The sequence below is a fragment of the Spinacia oleracea genome, chromosome 3 (genome assembly GCF_020520425.1).
Source record: "Spinacia oleracea cultivar Varoflay chromosome 3, BTI_SOV_V1, whole genome shotgun sequence".
NCBI classification, from domain to species: domain Eukaryota; kingdom Viridiplantae; phylum Streptophyta; class Magnoliopsida; order Caryophyllales; family Amaranthaceae; genus Spinacia; species Spinacia oleracea.
Window position 1 is genome coordinate 73,998,199 of NC_079489.1, and position 12,413 is coordinate 74,010,611.

Below are 12,413 nucleotides of genomic sequence, written 5' to 3' on the forward strand. Positions count from 1 at the left end.
ATACATATAATTGAAAATAAATCATGCGGAAAAACCATAAAAGTCAGGATTCCAAATTAATTGCCACATAACAATTAGCATAATTAGGATGCATACTCTTTGTAGCGTGCCCTCCCTTGCTGCGCCCTAACCGAACAAGAACAAGTCTTTAGGACTCCAAGTGTCGTCCCTCCGTAGAAAGTCCACAGCACGTCTGGATCCGCCTTAAGATTGACTAACTAGAATCGCCCTTAAGGTACTATTATTTTCGGCAATATGGGCAAAGTATATGACTGATTTTTTTGCTCAAAATTCTCACTTTTAGAATACTTAAAACTCGATATAAAATATGAGCATTAATCACATATTTATAGGCTATGAAAAAAGTAATCGCATCCTACTAGGATACGAATTAATTAACTAGAATCTAACTAAAACTCTATTAACTAATTTATCCATTAGGAATAGGAATTTAATCATTAAACGAATCCTACATGTTTTAGGTTTCGTACGGAAGCACAAACACTACACGAGCATGACCCGCATGCGCGCAGGCCATGCCTGCGCAAGCCCACGCTGCCGCTCAGCCCACGCGAGCTTCGCAGCCTGCTCGCAACCATGCTCGCAGCCACGACCTGCTGGGCCTGGCCTTGCGCTGGGCCTGGCGTGGCCTTGGCTGTTCGTGTGGCGCGCTGGCTTGCTGGACGCGGGCCTGGCTTCGTGCTGGGCCTTCGTCTAGCAAGCTCGTGCGATGCTAATTTGTACGACGCGCTTCCGATTAATTTCCCGATTTCGGAATTCATTTCCGATACGAACAATATTTAACATTTCCGATTCTGGAATTAATTTTCGTTTCGAACAAATATTTAATATTTCCGTTTCCGGAATTATTTTCCGATTCCAATAATATTTCCGATTCTGACAATATTTCCGTTTCCGGCAATATTTTCCGACACGTACCATGTTTCCGTTTCCGGCAACATCTACGACTTGGATAATATTTATATTTCCGATACGGTCCATATTTCCGTTTCCGACAATATCATCGTTTCCGGAGTATTCACTATTTGCCTTTGACGATCTCAGCTCCCACTGAAACCAAGATCTGTCGATTCCGAATTTTCATAGATGGAGTATTTAATGCCATTAAATACTTGATCCGTTTACGTACTATTTGTGTGACCCTACGGGTTCGGTCAAGAGTAAGCTGTGGATTAATAGCATTAATCCACTTGAACTGAAGCGGCCTCTAGCTAGGCATACAGTTCACTTGATCTCACTGAATTATTAACTTGTATAATTAATACTGAACCGCATTTATTAGACTTACCATTAAATGCATACTTGGACCAAGGGCATTATTCCTTCACATCATCACCATGTATAGACCTGTAACGATTCAAGTAAGGCGCAAGTAGATCCCAAATATGTTGACAACAATGTTGGAGATTACGAAGTGAAAGTTTTAGCTTATTGGTTGTAAATATTATATAATTTGTTAAAACAAGGGCAATTAGGAAGGTTAATTGTTAAGTAAAAATTAAGTTGTCCTACATTTAAGGAATTTTTAATCCGCATTTAGTACCATCCTTTCTTTTGAGTTAGATCCTAGGCACCATCGACCTTTTTTTTTTCTCCCCACATTTTCATTCTCCAAATATCATAGATATTATGGATAAGTAAAAAAAAGGAGAAGCGTACAATGGGACATACTCCCTTCGTCCCTTAATACTCGCACCGGGTTGACCAGTGCGAAGTTTAAGACACTTGAATTGACTTATTAATTTAATGGGTGGTAGTTGATAGTGGGGCATTTTCTTTAATATAGTTAGTGGAAAATGTGTAAGGGGTAGTGGGGGTGTGAATTTTTAAATGATTTTTTTGCAAGGATTGGATTAGTAGGTAAGTGTGAGAAATAATATAATATTGGTAAAAAGTTTCATTTATAGAAGCGGTGCAATTATTAAGGGACGACCCGAAATGAAAAGCGGTGCGAGTGTTAAGGGACGGAGAGAGTAACTCGGAGAAACACAAGTACGACATGACATGCTATTGGATGTACTTAGACCAATTTTATGTGAGAAAACACGGAAGGCTTCGATGTGAATAGCGATAAACGCGAAAAAAGGCATATGTATTACAAGGTCCAACGCAATAGGGGAAACGACATCCTGACACCATCATAAAGCGCCCAACATTTTCCATAGCTAATCTGGAACCTCCACTTGCTATCCGATATGATACGCTAAAAGAAATGTTATAGTAGTTAATAGCGGTTGAAAATATGAGTTATTTGTTGACCTTTTGTCGGCAAGTGTGCTAAGTGAATTGGCATCTCATGAATTAGTATATGATGAGAATTTTGTGGATGAAGTCTATTGGAATGAAGAATCTTAATAGCATGTGTGGAAGGTCATTTGGCGCACTTCAGTCCAGCAACGAATTTGGATGTTTATTTGGTCAGCGGTGCAAGATAAATTAATGACCAAAGTTTACAGGTTTATACAGAAGATAATTACTGGTCCGAGATGTTCTACTTGTAGTGAGGTAGAAAATATGGAACATATTCCAAGACATTGCCTTGTAGCTCGTGTAGTTTGGATGAAGCTTAGGTGGAGAGAAAATGTAATTTTATCTAGTAGTCCATTTGTTGATTTACATTTAGTGAAACATTGATCGGGATAATCAACAAGAAACAAGTGACAAAAAAAAGAAGAGAATGAAGCTTATTAGGTGTACTTCGAGGATTAACAATCACTTGAAATGGTGGTCATCGAGAAATCCAACTATTAGAAAGTAAGTGTGAGTATTGTTTCCCATATCGGAAGATGAAGCAAAGAACTTCTAGTTTTATAACTCCGGTGAGCTAATCCTCTTATTGCCAATAATTTTAGGATGAAACCTTATTTGAGCTATGTTTGTAGGCTTCTGTTTCCTCTTTGATCCCTCATTAGTTATAACATTTTGGTATCAGAGCTAGACTTTCGATACTTTCAAGAAGTAAGTGACAAGAAAAGAAAGAGAACGAAGTGTTTTGGGCTACTTTGAGGATTATCAATTCTTGGAAGGGTGGTCATTGAGAAATACAACTGTTATTTGAGTATTGTATCTCACACCGGAAGATGAAGCAAATAACTTATACTCTGTAGTTTATAACCTAAGGGGGCTACTCCTATTATCAATTGGTTTATGACGGAACCTCATTTATGCCATGTTCGTGTCTTTATACTTCCTCCTTAATCACCATTTAATGAATACCTAGTATTTAAAAAGGAAATTCATGGATTATTAGATGACATATGTCATCCCATCTTTCCTCTATTATTTTATTTTATTTTTCAATTTTCCTTTTGTGGTTTGTTTCACAATTATTTTACAGGTTTAACACCTCAATTCATATTCCTCATTCAAAATCAATTCACCATTTAATTCATATAACTTTTTCCATTCCATCTCCCTCCTTAACACTCGATATTAATCTACCATCTAATTTGTATATTTTTTCAACTTTCAACCCACCGAAATCACAATCTCTCAACAATATTAGCACTTTAAAAGACCGCTTAACAACCACTATATAACTACCCGTTCATTGAACGGGCTCAAAAACTAGTTATATATAATAAATTGGTATCATAGCTGGACTTTCAATCAGTTGCGCTATTGCTCTAGATGTTAAACACCGTTTTGTGGGCTTGTTTCGGTTGAGGCCGTCCATGTAGATCTTCATGCCACTTTATTAGGTGACTTGCATGGAGCGACTCGGTCTAATTCAGTACCACTTGGTATTAGTAGTGTATTAATCGCTAGTCCGCTACCAAATTTTTTATTTTATTTTAAGGTAAGATAAAGTGCCCTACCGGATCGAAACCCCACACGGGTCAACCTGTCCGGGTTAACAGGCTAGACACTTTGAGAATGGGGGAAAGATAAGGGAAACCCTCCCTCAAATTGCCCCTAGTGAGGATTGAACCCTCAACCTTTTGGTCGGACACTGCGCCAAGACTTTCGCTACCAATTTAAGTGTAGCTAGTATGATCGTGGAGTCGGTAGCCTTATACTCGTACCAGTTTGTTTTTGTTTTGCTCATTTAAGGGCCATTCACCCTGCCCGCTTTGCAGAGTTCTCTCTCCTCCGTACAGCCACCGTCTCCGGCCACGACGGATTCGTTGCCACTTTTTCTCTCCTCCTTCACCGATGCCGGCGGTGTGCTCTGCGAAGACGACTACGAATCATTCAAGGTGGAGATCTTGGAAATCACTCCCACTCCCACCTCAAATTGAATTCCCAGTTCGCAAAACCCCAATAAAGTAAGAAAAATCAAAAAATGGATTTTCTAGAATTAGAAGGGATTGAAGGGCTAAGATGGTCATGGAATTCATGGCCGACCACGAAATCCGAGGCAACATCACTGGTAATCCCCCTCTCAATTATGTGCACACCATTAGCATTAATGGAGTCTTCAGAGCTTCCTGTTTTGGAATATGAACCTTTAATTTGCATCACATGTGGGGCCATCTTAAACCCTTATGCTCGCGTTGATTACCAATCAAAGATTTGGCATTGCCCCTTTTGTCATCACAAGAATAGGTTCCCTAAATCTTATGCTGGGATCGGCGAAAACAATCTTCCTGCTGAACTTTTTCCTACTTACAGTGCTGTTGAATACCAGTATCAGTACAGTAATTTGGGGGGTGGACATGGGTTGTCTTCCTCTTCGTCAAGCTCTAATCTGTCGACATCGGCTGATTCAAAGGCAGGTCCGGCTTTTGTATTTGTTGTGGACCTCTGTACGCCTGAGGATGAGCTCAGGGCACTTAAGAATGAGTTGTTGCATGTGATATCTCAATTGCCGGAGAATGCATTGTTGGGATTGGTTAGTTTTGATTCAATGGTTAGGGTTCATGATTTGGGTTTTGCTGATTGTAATCGGGCTGTGCTCTTTCAAGGTCACAGGGATCTTACCTCCACTCAGGTAATTTCTTTTACTGCTTCAATTTCTTTGCATTAATATTCTATCTAATTTGTTGCAAATAGATGTTGATTGTGTGAATTATTCAGGTAACTTCAAGGTCATAGACTGATGCCTTAACTTTTTTTTCTCCTATGTCATACAAATATGTATATTTTCACACCAATTCCATAGTTTTCACCTGTTATGTGCTAGTTGTGCCGTGATAAGACCGGCCAATTTTGCAGCAGAGAAGTAACATAGACATAAAAGATTAGATTTCTTGGAGTTGGAGTCTAGGTTAATCATGTTAGGAAAGTTCATGAATACATATAGTTTTCCTTGCTAATTAGTTGGTAGATTTGTGAGCCACAAAGGGACACAAGTTTTTTTTTTTGTACAACAATGTAACCTATTTTTGTGGCCAGATTTGTTATCTTTGCGGAAAATCTTTTAAAGATTTTCAATACCCATGTTCCTGAAGTTTACACTTCATATCTTTTACGTTGAAGTTCATAGTTTTGTTGACAGTTTTTATTTTATGAATATGGTGATACATTGAAAACTAGATGGCTATACAAAAATGTGAAATCTCCTACGAGTGATTTGAATATGGTTGCATGACCACATTGTCAATAATGGTAGGATTTGTAGGCTAGTATTAGGAAAACTTCAAGCTGTGCACTTACTCATATAGCCTACCTGGTGTGAGGTAATGAATTAAGAGAATGGTGATGTAGTTTGTGCGCAATTTGGTTTGGTGTATGTGAAATTGTGAATGTCCAAAGCAATGTATCTCTACTTGCAAACATGTGCTTTTCTCCACGTCCTCGAGGTGGTAATAACTAATAACTTGTATAAGAATGTAATGAAGAAGACTACATTTTTTTTACCGGAGACAGATTACTTTGGACCTTTTTATGGGACATTCTGTGCTAAGTTGCTAACTAATACACAAAATCCACTATGGATTACTACAGTCCATATTATTCATTGAGTACCTCTATCAAGGTTCGCCTTTTGTAAGGTTGGGGGGGGGGGGGGAGATCTACAGACGCTTCTCCTGCAACTACAAAGAGGCATCATTGATCAAAGTGGTAGTGCCTCTCCTGATCTCCACATTTGCTACTCTCTCTGTTCCTAATTATGCATTCTTGCCTTATTCGGTCGTCAATTACTTCTGTTCTTGACAATTTTCTATCAGATTTTATTACTTATTTCTCTCCCCTCCCTTGGTCTCCACTCAATTTTTTTTATTGTTTCTTTCTCTCTCATAGTCCCACTCAAATAATAAAAAAAAAATCACCCTCTGTCGCATGGCACTCTTTCATGGTCCTCATTTCCTTTTATTGGAATAAATAATTCACCCGCTTGTCCACTTATACAGTATAAACTACAAAAAGTAAACTCTCGTAAATTTTTTGTGGAAATCCCAAGTGATGCATTTATTTAGGAACACAGGGAGTATTCAGCTAGGAGTCTAGGAAGAATCACATGACACTTCAGTGAGTAAATTTGATTTGTTCTACCGTCATAAAAAAAACCTAGAAAAATGCTCAATACGAGTTCTTTTAACTTTGTCAAAAACAGTCGAAGTTTTTACTTCTAAATTTTTTGTAGAGATTTGTGAGCCGAACTTGCAGCTATTGCGCAGTTAAGTGAGAATGCCTCAGCTTTTTTCCAGAAATTTAGCAGTGCAATGAAAAAACACTGTGTTTCTTTCATGTCACTTGATGTTTGATAATGTGGAATCTACTGCTTAAATTATGCATTCGGAATTCGAGCTTTAGAATCTGGTAATCTACTGAGACAAATGATAACTGGATCATGTCACCCTCCCATTTAGGTTCATGTTGGTGATAGTAAGATGAGTAGTTTGATTATTTCATTTCTAAGACAAATGTTATCTATCACCCTCAGATTCAACAGTTTCTTCAATTTCCAAGCATGAAACAACCTTATCTTGGGAAGACATCAATTGTCCAAAAGCAAGGTTTTCTGCTAGCAGTGTCAGAATGTGAGTTTATTGTCACAACAGTGATTGAAGAGATGCGTTCTTCAGGAATGGTTGCACGTGGTCATCGCCCTTTGAGGGCCACAGGAACAGCAATATCCGTTGCAGTTGGACTTATAGAAGGATTTATGGTGAGAACAGGTTCCAGGGTCATGGTCTTTACATCTGGGCCAACAACAGTCGGCCCTGGCATTGTGGTGGAGTCTGATTGTAGTTATTCAATAAGAAACCACCGAGACCTGATCAATGGTCATGCACCCTTTTTTGACAAGTCGTGTAGCTTTTACAAGAAAATAACCCAGCGCTTATGTGATGCTTCCATAGTTCTTGATTTGTTTGCTTGTTCTTTGGATCAAGTGGGAGCAGCAGAGTTAAAATCCCCAGTTGAGCGGTCAGGTGGATTTATGATGCTCGGAGAATTATTTGAGTCAGAGCAGTTCAGGAAATGTTTACGTCACCTATTTAAATGTGACAACAATGGGAACCTGAAGATGTGTTTTGATGCATCTATAGAAGTGGTGACAACTAATGATGTAAAAATTTGTGGTGCCCTTGGTCCATGTGTATCTCTACGGAAGAGGAATATTCTAGTGAGTGACAATGAAATTGGGGAAGGTTCAACCAATGCATGGAAGTTGTGCTCTCTGACAAACAAGACATGCGTTGCGTTTTTCTTTGAAGTTAATGACAATCAGAAAGTTGAACCTGGCTCTGCATTTTTTGTTCAGTTTATTACTCGTTATCGATATGGAGCAACTGGGATCCGGAGAAGGGTGACAACTGTAGCAAGAAGGTGGGTGGGAAAGAATTCGCCAGAGATTTCTGCTGGATTCGATCAAGAAGCTGCAGCCACAGTAATGGGCAGGCTTGCGATTGACAGAGCAGAGAGGCATTTTGTTAGAGACGTCATCAGGTGGGTGGATGATAATTTAATACGATTTGCTTCCCAGTTTGGAGATTACATTCAAGAAGACCCATCTTCTTTTCGCCTTTCATCGAACTTCTCTTTGTACCCTCAATTTATGTATTATCTAAGAAGATCCCAGTTTATCAATGTATTTAACAGCTCTCCGGATGAGACAGCTTTCTTTAGATTGATGTTGAATCGTGAAGGAGTGGTGGGTTCTATGATCATGATTCAACCCACACTTTTCCAGTATTCATTTGACGGTCCACCTATTCCAGTCCTCTTAGATATTTGCTCAGTGTGTCCTGATGTAATTTTGCTTTTTGATTCATACTTCTATGTGGTTATCCACTATGGTACGAAAGTTGCACAGTGGCGGAAGCTTGGTTACCACAAGGACCCAAACCATGAGAATTTCAGAAAGTTGTTGGAAGCACCTGAACTGGACGCTGATCAACTCATTGTTGAACGGATGCCAGTTCCCAAACTCATCAGATGTGACCAACACAGTAGCCAGGCTAGGTTTCTTCTTGCCAAGTTGAATCCTTCTGTTACCCATAATTCAACATATACTGATGGTTCAGAGATTATATTCACTGATGATGTGAGTTTGAAAGTTTTCATGGATCACTTACAAGAGTTGGCAGTGCAAGGATGATGACAAGTTCATAACCATATCAGGTTTCTTCTCCTATTTTCCTTGTATGAAATTTTGTCTTTATTTTATGAATGAAAAAATATCATCAGATATGGTGGTTGTTGGAGAGGAGAATTTTCTTCTATTGGAAAAAGAGGGGGCATTTTCCCTTTTTTAAAAGATTGCATCAAGGAGGTTTCTTCTCCTATTTTATGTATCCAGAGATTTGATTGTTTTTCACCCATTTAATTATACCATTACCAACTTTATCTTGAGCAAAAAGCTACAAGTATTGCTTCAGAAGGCGAAAATACTCAAAGTAGAACATTATGGTTTCCAACCCTTATCTAGTAGCCATACTTTTTATTTGTGTCCAGATACAGATACAAGATTTGCCCAAAATAGGAACACGCCTTGGGACCAATGACATGTTTTTCCTTTTTTCAGGGTACATGAGGAGGTTGACATCTATTTGGGTATAAGGGGATTTTCATTTTTCTCCATTTGCTAGTTGTTCTGCTTGTTCGATGCATAACTCCTTGATATCCAGAGTCTGGATGCAACTATTGTCAGTCAATGAATTGTGGATGAAACTGTGGCTGGCTTGGATAGTATAACTGTTGGGTTAAGGTACTATACTCTTGTGCTTAAGAGATATTCCCATATAGATTCTACAGAACTCGATTTTAATCATTGATATAGGAACTTGCAGGCTAAAACTTCCAATAGCACAGGGCCAATCCCCCATATCTGGTGCTTTTGAGAGGAATATTTTAGTTCGGCTTGTATTTTCCAGGATATGATAGGAACAATAGTTAGAAATGATAAATAAGGAAAGGCATTATTTTTCTCCTTTTAACAAAAAGTGCAAAAATAGTTTTGTTATTATAGAGAATAACCACCACACTGCAAAAGGTGCTTTACCGAATTGTGATAGAATGCTGCGACAGTATTTTGTACTCCCTTCGTCCCTGAGCTAAGTTGTCGTAGGAGGAGGGCGCTGACTGGCTCAGAGATGAAGGGAAACATAGAATAATCTGAAAAGGTATCTCTTTCTGGGACGGAGGGAGTATCACTGTTATTAGGCATTCATCTTGGTCTTTGATTCTTATAGTCAGTAAATCATGTGCTCAACTGCTCACTACCGGTGGTTTTCTTTCGCAGGGGGACAGGGAATATTACTGGCTCCTCAGTTCTAGCTCTGATGCCGTATGTTCTGTATCGAGTAGCTCATATGAGACTTAGCACCCGTCCGTGACTAAAATGCTATTACAGCTGATTAATTCTTGCAGATTATGTATTAGTCCCTGTCTTGGATCATCTGGTGATACTCTGAGTTTATCTATGGTTGTCTTATTGATCTCCTAATTAGCGTGCTTTTTCAGCTTTCTAGTTTCCCTTTCCGGTTTTACTCAGATTTGTTCTTCAGTTCATGTGGAGGAAACATTTGCTGCTATCGCAACCTTTCAGCCTATGTTTTTACTTTGATTCTATAACGCTTTGCAGTGAAGAGTAGGAGGGTGTTCAGTGTTCTTGTGGGCAGTAATATGATTAGTAGGCTTATTAGTGCCAAAACAATGGAAATGAGTGGTTCATTTGTTGAAATCACACTCCGTGTAGTAAATGAGTTTTGCAAATGTACTTTTAAATTTGGGAATAATTAATTCTAATAATAACCTTTAAACGGTCGGTTTAAAAATGATGGATGTATTATTTAACTTAGAAAAATACAACCTTTTAGATGAATCTTCTTTTAAAAGCTGTCTATGATTTCGACTCGATACCGTAAAATTGATGATGTGACGTATATATAGTTTTTTTTCTTCTTTTCCCCCCTTGAATTTTTTTATTCGGATATTTCATGAGATACCCCCGAGGTTTAAGTTTATTCACCAGGTACCCTCGTTGTTTCAGTAATCCACCAGGTACCCCTCAGGTTTCATTTTCTCGCATGACTTAACCTTGCCGTTAAGTGGCCGTTAAGTGGCCGTTAGAAACTTTTTTTCACCAGGTACCCTTGTAATTTATTTCACCAGGTACCCCTGAGGTTTCATAGATTTTCACCAGGTACCCTTATGTTTTTATGGTAATTGCACCAGATACCCCAGCTCACCAACGGCTAAAAAAACTAGCCGTTGGTGAGCCTTCTCTATTTAAAGGGGGAGCATCAGCAACTCTTCACTACAACTTTCTGTTCTTCCCATTAACCAACTCATATTTTCCCTATTTCCCAACTCACTTTCAAATGAGCTCATATTCTCAATCTCAATCTTCCTCTACAACGTATGAATCCTCATACGTTGTAGTTCCAAACAAAACATGCAACATATGTGGGAAAAAATTTGCAATAAGAAGTTCTGAAACAATGAAAAATCCTCAAAAACTATATTACAAGTGTGACTTATGTGACAACTTCAAGTGGTGCAAGGGAAGCATTGAGCAACCACTGCCAATGAGAAACAACAAAGGTAGCACAAAGGAAGGAGAAATTGAAGAAAATAGAAGCTTGAATGAAGAAATTCACCAAATGAAGAAGAAACTCGAGCAACAAAAGAAATTAATGCATGGAGCTATAAAAAATGGCATTCTAATGTTTTTTATTCTAGTATCATGTTTACCTCTTTTTCTCAGTTTAGGGGGTCTACCTGATGCTCTCTTCATGGGTGGTGGGAGGATAATAGAAAGGTCAAAAGAAGGCCATTGGGTTGGGTCAGGCATGGGGTGCATGTGCTCTGAGTAAGTTAACTTGTATGCTTGCCCTTTGAAGTAGTGAGACACAAAATCAGTAGCCTCAAGTCTTTGGTGGTAAATAACCCTAAGGCCATGTCTGCAAGGTATGCCAGATATTTGCCATACTCCACAACCACAAGTCCTTGCATCTAACTTAATAGGGTATTTGACAGCCCCCTCTTTCACTTCATATTCCCCTCCCACAGCAGCTGTTACAGAACAAAACCTAGACTGTTGACTCCTCTCTTCTAATACCCCAGCAGCATATTCAGTCAATTGGTTTGGTCCCATTTCTATAGCCTTGCCAAATCTAGACCCAATCTTCTTCATACACCAACTCCCAGCCTCTATTAGATCCAAGCATCCAAGCACAAACAAAATAAAGCAGCAAAACAGAAAATGTATTAATAAAAAGGACAGGGGTGGTGTAAAACATATGCAACCACAGTGTAAAAAGCAGTAAAGATAGAACATTTACCTTCCATCAGAGTGTACACTGGCATGTCTCTAAAAGGCTTGGTACAAGCGTTGAAAGATTCAACAAAATTGGTGGTGTTGTGATCATAAACCACTTGTGGTTCAAACTTGTGCCTTGACCACTGCTTTGGCACTTGGGACAGATAATCAACAACCTTTGGATCAATTTTGGCAATCTTCTCCATTGCCTTGTTGTACACATATGGGTTGTATGCATTTGCAGCAACCCAGAAAGACTTATGGACTTATGGAATGCAGTTCCATACCAGCCAGTTTTTTTTAAAAAAAGTAGCCGTTGGTGAGCAGGGGTATCTGGTGAAATTACCATAAAACATAAGGATACCTGGTGAAAAACTAAGAAACCTCAGGGGTACCTGGTGAAATAAATTACGAGGGTACCTGGTGAAAAAAAGTTTCTAACGGCCACTTAACGGCAGGGTTAAGTCATGCGAGAAAATGAAACCTGAGGGGTACCTGGTGGATTACTGAAACAACGAGGGTACCTGGTGAATAAACTTAAACCTCGGGGGTATCTCATGAAAAACCCGTTTTTTCTTTTATTTTCTTCTACAACCGTCTTCAGTGGTCTATTTTTCTAAAATTAAGTAAAATGCAAAATTGTTCTCATCTTTCTCTCTTCTCTGTCCTCTCATGTCAATCTTGGAAAAGCCTAGACCACAAGCCGCCATTGCGGATCACTAGCCCCTAGTGATAAACT

The 12,413-nt window shown here is 39.0% G+C and overlaps 2 protein-coding genes across 4 annotated transcripts; one reads left to right on the top strand and one right to left on the bottom strand.

Annotated features, from left to right (window-relative positions):
• Positions 1–4,024: 4,024 nt before the first annotated feature.
• On the top strand, positions 4,025–9,984 carry LOC110802961 (protein transport protein SEC23 G). 2 transcript variants are annotated; one of them, XR_002537359.2, is made up of 4 exons: positions 4,025–4,954; positions 6,851–8,532; positions 8,936–9,118; positions 9,653–9,984. XR_002537359.2 is itself a non-coding variant. In XM_022008422.2 (3 exons), exons 1-2 carry the CDS (start codon positions 4,307–4,309, stop codon positions 8,507–8,509), a joined length of 2,307 nt encoding a protein of 768 aa, XP_021864114.1. In that variant the 5' UTR covers positions 4,025–4,306; the 3' UTR covers positions 8,510–8,532; positions 9,653–9,984. The 2 variants fall into 2 exon arrangements, 1 of the variants encoding a protein (XP_021864114.1); XM_022008422.2 differs by lacking the exon at positions 8,936–9,118.
• Positions 9,985–10,353: 369 nt separating this feature from the next.
• On the bottom strand, positions 10,354–12,238 carry LOC110798278 (uncharacterized). 2 transcript variants are annotated; one of them, XM_056840490.1, is made up of 3 exons: positions 12,095–12,205; positions 11,697–12,007; positions 10,354–11,565 (listed from the first exon to the last, which is right to left on the bottom strand). In XM_056840490.1, the coding sequence occupies exons 2-3, from the start codon at positions 11,878–11,880 to the stop codon at positions 11,009–11,011; spliced, it is 741 nt and encodes a 246-aa protein (XP_056696468.1). In that variant the 5' UTR covers positions 11,881–12,007; positions 12,095–12,205; the 3' UTR covers positions 10,354–11,008. The 2 variants fall into 2 exon arrangements, with proteins under 2 accessions (XP_056696468.1, XP_021859146.1); XM_022003454.2 differs by having other exon boundaries at positions 11,697–12,238.
• Positions 12,239–12,413: the final 175 nt, after the last annotated feature.

Coding starts and splice junctions, on each gene's coding strand:
- LOC110802961 (XM_022008422.2), top strand. CDS start 4,307: ATGGATTTTCTAGAATTAGAAGGGATTGAAGGGCTAAGATGGTCATGG. Junction 4,955..6,850: donor GGGATCTTACCTCCACTCAG/GTAATTTCTTTT, acceptor TATCACCCTCAG/ATTCAACAGTTTCTTCAATT.
- LOC110798278 (XM_022003454.2), bottom strand. CDS start 11,880: ATGGAGAAGATTGCCAAAATTGATCCAAAGGTTGTTGATTATCTGTCC. Junction 11,566..11,696: donor AGTGTACACTCTGATGGAAG/GTAAATGTTCTA, acceptor TGGATCTAATAG/AGGCTGGGAGTTGGTGTATG.